The sequence below is a fragment of the Rosa rugosa genome, chromosome 7 (genome assembly GCF_958449725.1).
Source record: "Rosa rugosa chromosome 7, drRosRugo1.1, whole genome shotgun sequence".
NCBI lineage: Eukaryota > Viridiplantae > Streptophyta > Magnoliopsida > Rosales > Rosaceae > Rosa > Rosa rugosa.
This window is the reverse complement of record NC_084826.1, coordinates 7,636,057-7,647,757: the sequence shown is the minus strand read 5'-3', so window position 1 is coordinate 7,647,757 and position 11,701 is coordinate 7,636,057. Positions and strand designations below refer to the sequence as shown.

The following is an 11,701-nucleotide window of genomic DNA, read 5'->3' as shown; positions in this document are numbered from 1 at the left end:
ACAACTGAAGGGAACATAAAACCTGAACCCTGTGCTACAATAAAACATTTACAATAATCCTCATATATTACATCTTGAATAATAATAGCAGGAGTCTTCTCTAACCAAACATCATTTAATCTAGAAACACTAAGAAGATGTGCAAGCCTATGTGCAACACCATTTGTTCACGGTAAATATGCCGAATTCTAACTAATTTAAAACAGATAAATAATATTTACAATCATCTAAAATTCGACTGACCTCCGAATAATTCACCTCAAAACTCTTGAGTGCAGCAATCAGAAGGGCAGAGTCACTCTCAATGTCAATTTTCGTCCAATCTTGATGTATACTGAAAAGAAAACAAGTTCTACACGCCGCAGCTTTCATATTAATAGCCAAGTTTGCATGCAGAAAAGGCCTCGCAATAGCTACAACTCTCATGCCCAAATCATCTCTGACCACCACCCCAATGCTCCAACTCCACAATCCGCTTTAAAAGCACCGTCAATATTAATTTTCAGCCGTCCTGTGGGAGGACATTCCCACTTAGTCAGAACCCTCTTCTTTTTTCTCGTTGCTTTTGGGTGATATTGTTGGAAATCTTCCAACCTCTGTTTACACCACTCAATCATATGCATGGGTTGGAAATTGCCACCCTTCCAGACAAGATTATTTCTCGCACTCCATAATAACCAAAGAGCCATGAAAAAATAGTCACACAAATCAGCCCCTAAAACGAGTCCATTACGTCAAACACTCAAACACCCATGTTCTCAAATCATGTGCAACATGCTCTTTCGGCTTTAGTTTCAAAGGACAAGAGTTTGCTTCAATGCTAAACAATCATTAAACACATGTTAAGAGCGTTTTTTTTTTTTTGTAAAAGTTCAACGAAGCAAGTCAAAGAATTTATGATTGATTAATTAGCAAAGCACTAACAATGAAGCTTATTTACAGGATATATCAATTCTCTACTAAAATTGGTCATGTAGGAATTTTCTAATGTAACATGGATATATGTACATATAGGGAATAAATGCGATTGCGAAATTGAGTTGGTTATTACTTGATCAAAATCCATGCCAGTCTTAATCCGTGCAGAATCCTATTTGTATGATCGAACAATAGATTTTATTTTCATTACCGCATCGGTAATTAATTTGTTTTGTCATTGAAGAACAAATTATATTGGAGAACCAAGAACGTGAATACGAAACATAAATATACAGAAGATATTTTTGCAATCTACACTACTGAGTTTCACCTCAATGAAATATACAGTATTTGTCTTCTTACCGTTATCATATAGATGATGTGACCGGTCAGTATGGCGTGAGAAAATTAATTTCTGCAGAATTAATCACTCACACTTACTAGCTTAGTAAAACTCACCCAACTCCCCTCTATATAAACCACAGTCCATAGCATGATTCCAACTCACTCAAGCTCCCAACTCTAGCGATCACAAAACCCATTCCTACACATATTTCCTTATCTTCTCCATAGTGCATTATGGCATCTGCAGTGGTGAAGCTTGCTTTGGTGGCTCTCATGTGCATTGTGGTGGCTGTCCCCGTCGCCCAGGCCATCACCTGCGGCCAAGTGACCCAAAACGTGGCACCGTGCATCAACTACGTCAAGAGTGGTGGCCCTGTCCCTGCCGCTTGCTGCAACGGAGTCCGCAACCTTAACAGCCAGGCGAAGACCACAGCCGACCGCAAGCAAACTTGTACTTGCCTAAAGAACGCAGCTGGATCCATTCCCGGAGTTAACCCTAACCTCGCCGCTGGTCTTCCCGGCAAATGTGGTGTCAGCGTTCCCTACAAGATCAGCACGTCCACCAACTGCAACAAGTAAGCATAGTACTGCAGAATATCAATTGTTTTCAGTTTTTCCTGTTTATTTATTTATTTTGTCAAATATCATCTGATGAAGATCGATGAAGCTGATTTCTTGTTGTTTTATGTTGCAGTGTGAAGTGAAGAGGTTGATGGATACTCAATTTTCGGCCGCAGAGATCATATTATTATTAACCTGAGAATAAAGTTGTGGGTGTTTATGAGATCCACTTGGGATTCCTCATGTGGGAATCCTTAAGTTATCGTTCTGTATGTCATCTGCTAGGTCACAACCTATGTAGCTCGTCTATCTAGGATTAATTATAGTACCTATATTTCAAATTAATGTTGCATCTGGTCTCTTTCTTCTCTTATGTTTTCTTCATCACTTGCAACCGTCCAGGCCCTCTTCTCTCTCATATTGAGAAGCCTTGGGGAAATTTTTTTTTAAAAAAAAAGTAAAAAAATTGAGCTCTATAGAATCCTGCTTCTCGCCAAGAAAATCCCTCGCCATCTAAGTGGTCCATCACGATATGATTAACAGTGGTTAACCATATGAAATATAATATACCTAAATATAGGCTTGCGTAAAAGATGAAAGATTGTTAATTATTGAAGAAAACATTTAGACCTGCAATGCCAAAAGTTATTGCATATATTCTGTATTTCTGCTATAAATTGAACAAGTTTCGGTAAAGAAGTGGTTGGTGCACAGGTGGGTCTGGGACACGTGATTAGAGTATAAAGGTGATTGGAATTTGAATGTTATGAGCAAAGCATTTCATTTAAAACTAGGATACATAAAGAATTCAAGGTGGCATAGAAGAATTTTCAAGAATTCAAAGATCATTTTGGAAACAAAAATGCTTGAGATTCCAAATAATTATATCAAATATCAATACCAAATGATGTGGCAGGTGTCATATCATCAAACTATTTTTAGCCTGTATTCTTATATTTTATTTTTATTCTTTAAAATGGAAAGATCAATAATTAAAATTTATTGTTGTTTAATTAGAAAAAAATGTATATGATAATCAACAACAAAAGGAATGAAGAACCCTAAACCAACCCCTTAAATCATGGAGACTTTAACATGCAACTGTAGGAAAATGCCATCAACCAAAACAGAGTAAATAGAGTAAAAAGTTGTGTATGGCTTAATTCATTAGTTCATTGGCAATTGAATAATGATCTATTATATACTGTTAGCTAGTGGTGGTGGGTTTCATCCTGCTGGAAATAGAGATATGTTGTGATGGAGTAAATGAGAAATGGTGATTTTCAATTGATGGCCAGATCCATCTCTACTGGGTTTCAAATGAATTTAATATGAATTCTCATATTGTTAGAGGGAGAAAGAAATAGTTGTACTATTATATATACAGTCTCCCAGATTTGATGTAATTTCTTTGCGCTATTCTCTAGATTTCTTTGCTCTTTTAATTCTGCAGATGTGATTGTTTTGTTTGAGGAAGGGCGATAGCAGATATGGTTGTTTGGTGAATCACGTTCTTCTTTTTTGCTGATTAATTAGTTTTCTAGATAAAATCAATGAAATTTGCTAGAAATTATTAAATTGAATGTCATGATGATTACACGCATTTCTATGCATGTAATTGTATTTAAAACACTATAAATAAGTTAATCCTCAAGTCAATTATTATGTAATTAATCCATTTTTATTTATTTGTAGGAAATAAGCGGAGTTGCGGAAATCGAGAAAAAATGGACACCGAAATGATGCAAAATGGTGAAAGTCGGAATTCTCGACAGAAGGACAAAATTATTTTGCCTTAATTAACCAATTAACCATTAGTTAATTAACCTATTGTTAATTGGTTAATTAACTTGTTAATTAAGCAGGCATGCACGTTTTGGTCTAATTTAATTGGTCTGACCAATTATGAGTTGACAAGTGGCATGGACCTTGTTTGTCTTCATTCAAATTATGCAGCAGCTAATCACGTGGGATGGAGCAACCAGATCCTTTCATTTTTTTTCCTTCCCTTGTCTTAATTCCAAAACGCACCGGATCGTCCAAACCCTTATCTTTTTCTCCTCTCTCACAAACAGTAGCCACGAATTGACCCATATATATTCAATCAATCATCCTCTATATCGATCCATCAGAAGCAGCGCCGCACCACAAAAAAACAGGGCAGCCCTTTGGGCTGCTCTCATCCTCTCCTCTTCCCTTTTTATTTTCTTTAGTTTTATTTTAGGGATTTGAAGGATTTACTCACTCAAAGCTTCAAAGATTCATCAAAGGCATCTCCTCTACAAGATTCAAGACTTGGGTAATTGTAGGAGTTGTAATTCAAGACTAGTCATGCTAGCTTTTTAGCTAGTTGTGATTATTCTTGTTTTCTCCTACACTTCTCTTCTCTTTTGTATTTGAATTTTGTAATTTTGATGTCTATGATTATGGGTTGTGAGTAATTTCCTTGTTGGGGGTTAGGGTTGTGTCCCTAACCCAAATTTTGTGTAGAAGATGTTTAATTTAATGTAATGATGCAATTTTCATATGATGGATGCTTATATCTATTTTTGTTGGGTTAAAATGCATGTCTAGGAGCCTAGTCAACTCTAGGGTATGTATTTTGAGCATGTCTAGGATGGAGTTAGAGGCTTGACCCCCTCTAATTCCTAAGCTAGAAACCTTCAATTTCGTATTCGAGGGGTTATAAGCATAGTGATTTACACCCGTTGCGTGATTGCGCGGGCGGGTCGCTTACTAGTCTAATTCCTCGATCTCTACTCCTCTTGATGTGAATTAGTGACCCTTGAACCGGCTCTAATTCATGCCAAGTGAGTTCCTACGGCCCTTGAACCGGAGTAGGAATACCATGAAAGGGAATTTCGGTCCTTGAGCCTTGAACCGCCTTGGATACGACTACCGCCAAAGTAGGAATTTGCATCTATATTAGATTAGCTTCCGACACATGAAATTGGGTGAAGGAACCTCCCTAACACCCGACATTCCCATTTATTTGGTTACACTTTTATTAATTTCTTTGCATTTTTATTAATTGCTTTACATTTCATTACATTTTGTTAATCTAAAATCAACTCTCAAAATATTGAACTCCAACTCATTGTAAATATTCATCACTAGGCTCTTAGTTTTGATTAGGCTTTCGTGAAAATCAAAGCCGAGCATTGCTAAGGCTTGGTGCCTTAGATTAACATTTTTATTTATTTTCTTTTTCTTTTCTTTGTTTGCTAAGTGTCTTTATTTCCGATTACCCAAGGATTGTGGGTTAGCCACTAATCCCCGTGGTACGATAAACTTTGGGCATAATACTTCCCTATCTTGACAATGATACGTACGCTTGCATAAATGTGTATCAAGTCACATGACAAGTAAGACGCCAACTCAGACGCCATGTCATTTGGTATTGCTTTTTGGTATAATTTTTTGGTGTCTGTAGCACTGCTCTTTTGGAAATGAATGAATTCCCAAACCCCTTTTCAAAAAAAAAAAAAAAATTTGTCAACAAATTACCCTAATAACTACCATTCCTTGCAATTATGTTTTCTTTTCTTATTTCTTTATTCTATTTGGTAAGTCAATCATGAATCAACCATCATTATACAATAAATCAATTTTTTTTTGCTACTAAGATATTATGATACTAAGATCTTCCAAGGAACACTAATTTTTAGCAGTAAATATGGTTTTGCTCTCCACATTGTTAGATAAAAAGATACCGGACCTAATTCAACATTGTGAAGATAATATCAATACAATAACTAGTTGGTTATTTAGAGTAGTAGTTATAGTTACTGAACTGAAATGTATAGATGGTAAAAAGTTGGTATGTATATAAAAATGAAATGCATAAACCATAGTTGGGGCTGCAAAACCAGAGAGTAAAAAGTTGCGTATGAACCTACAGTAGCAAAGAGCAAGTTATCCTTATCTCAACACATTTAATTCCTTTCAACTAGAAGCAATGATAAAATTGTCAGCACAATACTTTAATAATGTATATTGGAGCATGAATTACCCAAATAATTTGGTAGAAAATAACAAAAACCAATGTACCAGTCCACAACATTGCTTCATAAAAATAAAAGCTAATAAACAAGAGTAACTAGAAGCGTCAAAACCAATCAACCCTCAATAAAAAACACAAACCCTTGCTGAAACTCACCCCCACCCCCACAAACAACCACTCCTTATCTTTGAAACTTCCCTCAACTCATATTTGTATAATTTTCCTATGACAAAATCTTTCGTATTCTAGCATAATATAGTAGAACAAATCATGTCTATAATCATAAAGCTATCATAATTTGGCTGTTTTTTTTATTTTTTATTTTGAATAAAGGGCTGGTGCGGCTTCCCTCAAGCCTTGATTAATGAAACTGTCGAATACAAAGGGGGGACATTGAGCCTAAACCCCTTATTACAATAAGCATCTAGAGAATATCCTGAAATATTATCACGAGTCTCTACCAAATGAATGTATTCAACTAGGTACCAACTAGCAAAGAGCGCTCTACTGGCGACTCTATTTGTTTTGACATAGTGGTGACATAACGGAAAGATAACTCGATATGTAACTCGATTACAACGTAGCATAATTACCATACGCACAGCTTTCCTACTATGTTGCCGTCGGAAGATAAATCCGACGACACTTAGCTTCACCCTACCACTAGGCGGTAGCGACTATTTGACGAAGCAATGAACTCGCCGCCTACCTAGAGCAGACAAGGCACTTTGGGTGCACACACAGACATGTAGCCCGACTAGTCCTACAAGATAGATGTAGGGACTTATTACACGCCGAAGGCGAGACAATAATAACCAACTAAAATAAATAAAACTAAAACAAGCAATTAAAAAATCAGCCTAGACTTGGGCCCAAAGAAAGGTCCAAACCAAAGGCCCAATCCAGGAAGCAGGAGATACACCAGCCGTCAGCCAAGCCTGGTCCGATCCCACCGCGCTGCTCCACCTTCGTCTGATCACCGCAGACATCGATCTGCCATCTCCGTCACACTATAGAGATGCGGCGTCCCAGATCGTGTCCCATTGAAGAAGCAGCACCATGGAGAGAACCCATACCAAATCGGATCCCTGAGACACAAACTAGATCGACGCAGTCCGATCAGACCCTAGTCACGCCGCCATTGTCGCGTCACTGCCTGGCCGCCTCCGAACCTGCAACCCAATCTGCCGATCAATCCAGCGAGGGACGAACCAAAACCTGCCCACCGGCGCGATATCCTCCTCCTATACCTCACAGACAACCACCGTGTTACACCAGACCCACAAGGGATCAACAATGGCCCGTCCGATGACGGCGAAAAGGCTCGCCGCCGGACAGGGAGGAAAACTCTCTTCTTTTTCTCAGGCGCGTACCAAAGTTATATAGTTGCTCAATGGATTCAAATGCACCAAATATTTTCCGTTAGAATCTTACCAGGAATGATGAATTCAAATGGACTCGAATAATCATTGAACTCATATTGTTCTCACATGTCTCCATTGCCAATCAAGTGTAAAATTTTCTCCAAAAATGGGTCTAAAGTTGCTTGTTCTGCTTTGATTGAACTTCAGAGCATCACATTAGAGAGATATAATGACTATGCTAGAGAAATTTTGATGGAAAAAAAAAAGGATTGAAAAGAGTTTTGAAGTCCTCTGTGTCTGCGGGAAAATAAGGGTTCAGGATTTGGGAATGATTAAATTGCCAAATAGAAAAAGAAAAAAGAAAAAAACTTAATTGCAAGAGAGGGTAATTTGTAAAAAAAAAAAAATGATTTAAAGTAATAGAAATATAGAGGGTGTGTGTGAATAAAGAAAAATGGTGTGTGAAACGTTTTTTCTATTTTAATTTTATCAGAGAGAACTTTCATTTTTTTTTTTTTGAAAGAAATGTGGATTTCATTAACGCATGCCAAGATGACCATTACATATCCTTCTGCTGCCTTCGACTAGACAGATCAAGAAGTTGTAGTAAGAGAACTACTGTGATACATAGAAACAGACCACCTATATTCGAACTAATCGCTCACTTATTTAAAGTGAGCCTATAAACTATGGATAATAGTAAGACATAGTAAATAGGCCCTTACCACACCTATCTATATTTTTTCCTTGCCCTTCAAAGTAGGGCTAGGAGATTTTGTCGAACACAAAAGTTGTCCGATCTGTAGAGAGATTAGGCCTAATAGCACGTTGAAGTGGGCCCCACAGCTGCCCAAACTCTTAAAGATCTGAATGGATTTGTTAAGGAATAGCCCGAGCCCATCACCCTCTTCTTGCATCTTCCTTTTCTGGCCCACAGCAGTAGCCTTAAGCACGGGCCCAACAGTGTGCCCTAGCCCAATTGGGCCCAAACCCAATCTCACGAAGGCAGTAGCCTCTCTGCTACAGCCACCACCATCTCCGTCGCAGGGAGTCACCCAGCCACCTGGACCACCGCGCAAGACCAACATAGCTTTTAAAGAACACCACCGTGCCATCGTCATCAGAATCACAGAGAACTGGGCTCGAGTATGAGCCAAAAAACAGTCCTGCCCTATTGATTTGGACACCCATATCCATCGGCAAGTCACCGGCAATGTTGACCATGTCTGCGCCCAAGCTCCATGCAACATCCATTTCAGATCTGTAACCTCTGCGACAAAAGTGGACCATGGGGGCGATCCAAATGAACCAGGCACCTCATGATCAGTGCCATCAAAGGCCACAGCCCCTGGATCAATGTGAAGAGATAGAAGAAGTTGATGAGAATGAACGATAGGTGGGGGATGAAGACGTCTTGAAGCTGAGGGGAGAATCGGACCCAAAGGCCTTGGAATTGGAAGCCGGCCGGAATCGGCTTTCTTATCGCCGACACAGGGAGGCGGCAGTAGTGGGAGCGCAAGAACGAGCGCAATAAGAGAGAGAAGGGTTTTCATCTCTTTAGGGTTTTGAACAAGCTAGACATCAATAGCTAGTAGACAGTCAGTCAGAGAGAACTTTCATTAATAAACTTGGTCATTCAATTAGTCTAAATTAATTTCCAAACTCAAATACCATTTTATCCAACCCCCCCACCCCCCCCCCCCCCTCTTAATACTTCTTTCCTTTTATTTATCATTTATTTTTACTTTTTTCATCCTACTTCTTGGGTTTTCAGCTGGACAGGCCGGGTTTTCACCTTCATCTCCCCGGAACTTTTATCTTTTAGCATTAATATATGCACATTTTGTTTTTCTACGATTACATACTTTGTTGCGTCCTTGTATGGAGTTTCACTTTTTTCTTTGGGTCAAAACATATTGTTGTAGTCTTGTTATCATCATCTACCATACAAAAAATATGCGTTCACACAAGCTTTCACGGTCGACTTTTGACTGAAATATTATATTATTTATTTTCCGTAACAATTTCTTTATCTTAGCTGCATGAGGGTCGGCAGTTTCATAATCATCTAATCTGAGAAGTTTTACGCGGTAAATTAGCTATGCTTTGGTTTCGGAAAAAAAAAAAGAAAAAAAAAGCCAGCTGGTTGAATATATATATATATACACAGATCCTATCCTCGCCCTGAAATTTCAGAGCGAGGTTAGGGTTTAAGGTCACTTTTCGGTCTCATATCCACATCTCAACCGTTCTGTTTTTAGGTATTAATGTATAGATCATCTCTGTAAAATTTCAGCCAAATTGATGATCTTTAAGGTATCTAACTCGCTTAAACCAATGGACGAACTAAATATGTCAAACCTGAACCGTACTGAGCTTTAAGGCAGTTATCAATGCCTTAACGACCATCAATTTCGTTGAAATTTTGCAAAGATGATCTATACATTAGTATCTAAAAACTGAACGGTTGAGATGTGGATATGCGACCGAAAAGTGACCCTAAACCCTAACCTCGCTCTGAAATTTCAGAGCGAGGACTCGCTCTGGATAGGATCTGATATATATATATATATATATATATATACAGTCCTTCTTGGCTAAGGACATCCTTACCTAAGCTTAGGTACGGATTTCCAGTTTTTGGCCACTTTTCGATCACATATTCACATCTTAACCATTCAGTTTTTAGGTCCTAATGTATAGATCATCTCTGCAAAATTTCAGCCAAATTGATGATCGTTAAGGCATTCAAAACTGCAATTTACAACAATGTACACGAACGGTTCCAGTTCGACAGATTCGGTTCGTTCGTGTAAATTGCAGTTTTGGATGCCTTAACGATCATCAATTCGGCTGAAATTTTGCTGAGATGATCTATACATTAGCACCTAAAAACTGAATGGTTAAGATGTGAATATGTGATCTAAAAGTGGCCAAAAACTGGAAATCCGTTCCATAAGCTTAGGTAAGGATATCCTTACCTAAGAAAATCATATATATATATATATAGTTGAAACCCGCTATGCGCTGAGTAGAACACCACAAGTACTCTGTAGTTGACCAGGCGGGCATCACATTACCAACTTTAGTAGCCCACATTTAGTCTCATGGGAAAGGGAAGGGTGATAAGCCCTAACCTACACTATAAATACATGCTTATCCTCTCATTTATGCTAAGCCACCATTCTCTCCACTCCTACCTTATCAACATTCTCACATGTATCTGACTTAGCCATCGAAGAGTCGTAGGCCGGCAACTCCGGTCTACCCTCTGACCTTTATTTGTGATTGACTGGTGATGGAGCTCCGAGATGCTGCGCCCTTCAGGTGATTCCTGGTACCCCACTAGGGTATCGTACAGAAACACACACACACACACATACACGCACGTGTGCGTGCGCGCGCGCACACACACACACACACATATTCCGCTACTCCTGGATTGTGGATTGTGTGACCAAGATTTACTTCCCAAAAGACATGCTGAAAGTAAATTAAATTGAAAATGGTAGCTAATTTTGAATGACTCTGATAATAATTTTGAGTCGAGCCTCCAAGGCATACCATGGCTTTATTTGATATACAATTAATGACCAGATGATAACCTCCTTAGAAACTATGTCAACGATAGATGGTTGCATATTTTTTTCTATTGCGTTCTACATATTTTTTTATAGGAAGTTTCTATTCATACCTCTAAATTTTGTATTTGGACCTCCCCACTTAATAAACCTCCAACGTAGTTTGAAAAATAAGCAATATGCTATCTACCAAAACAAACAATAATGGGTTAAATACTTGTTACTCCTCAAACCTTTCCCTGAAAAACAGTTTAGTCTCTTGTCTTTCAAATTAAACTGGATAGTCCTTATTCTCTCAAATTCTCACACAACAGGTCCACAATATGTCCAAAATGACTATTATACCCTCTCTTCCTCTTTTTTTTTTTTCTCTTTTTTTTTTAAAATCTCTCTCTTTTTTTTCTTCCTCTTTTTAATTTTTTTTATTCTCTCTCTCTCTCCCCCTCCCCAAGTTCGTGCCGACATCTCCGAGCAAGAGCTTGGTGTGGGTCACCGGGATGTGTTGTCGGTACGTATGGTGTCGCCGGTAGTTAGGCGCCGACAGTTGGTGGGGTGTTGTTCACCAAGAGGCGGTGAGGTGTGACAGCGATAGCAGCTTGTGGACTGTCGGTAAAGGATGCCAAGTGCCCGTTTGAACCGAGGTGAAGAGACGAGGAGTTGTCGGGATGAGGATGACAACACTGGGAGCTGGGTTGTGCAATTGCCACTGAGAGATGCCATTGTTCCCGGCATACAAGACTAGTGCTGAGATGTGGAGTGGTGACCGGAGGAGCTGCCGGGATGGGTACCCAGATTGGTCAACCATGGTGAGAGGAAATCCGGGATTTAGCTTATCTCTCCTTGTTTCTCTCTCATACATGAATCCACAACTATGAGGTTTGCAAATGTGATTAATGGAAGAAGAGATAGGCTCTTGGCGGTGTTGTGTC

The 11,701-nt window shown here is 38.9% G+C and overlaps 1 protein-coding gene across 1 annotated transcript; it reads left to right on the top strand.

The window, feature by feature from the left end:
- Nucleotides 1-1,414: 1,414 nt before the first annotated feature.
- LOC133721675 (non-specific lipid-transfer protein 1-like) lies at nucleotides 1,415-2,169 on the top strand. The gene is made up of 2 exons (XM_062148356.1): nucleotides 1,415-1,838; nucleotides 1,958-2,169. Exons 1-2 carry the CDS (start codon nucleotides 1,498-1,500, stop codon nucleotides 1,965-1,967), a joined length of 351 nt encoding a protein of 116 aa, XP_062004340.1. The 5' UTR covers nucleotides 1,415-1,497; the 3' UTR covers nucleotides 1,968-2,169.
- Nucleotides 2,170-11,701: the final 9,532 nt, after the last annotated feature.

What these genes read in the sequence shown, in the direction of transcription:
- LOC133721675 (XM_062148356.1), top strand. Translation starts at nt 1,498, where the DNA reads ATGGCATCTGCAGTGGTGAAGCTTGCTTTGGTGGCTCTCATGTGCATT.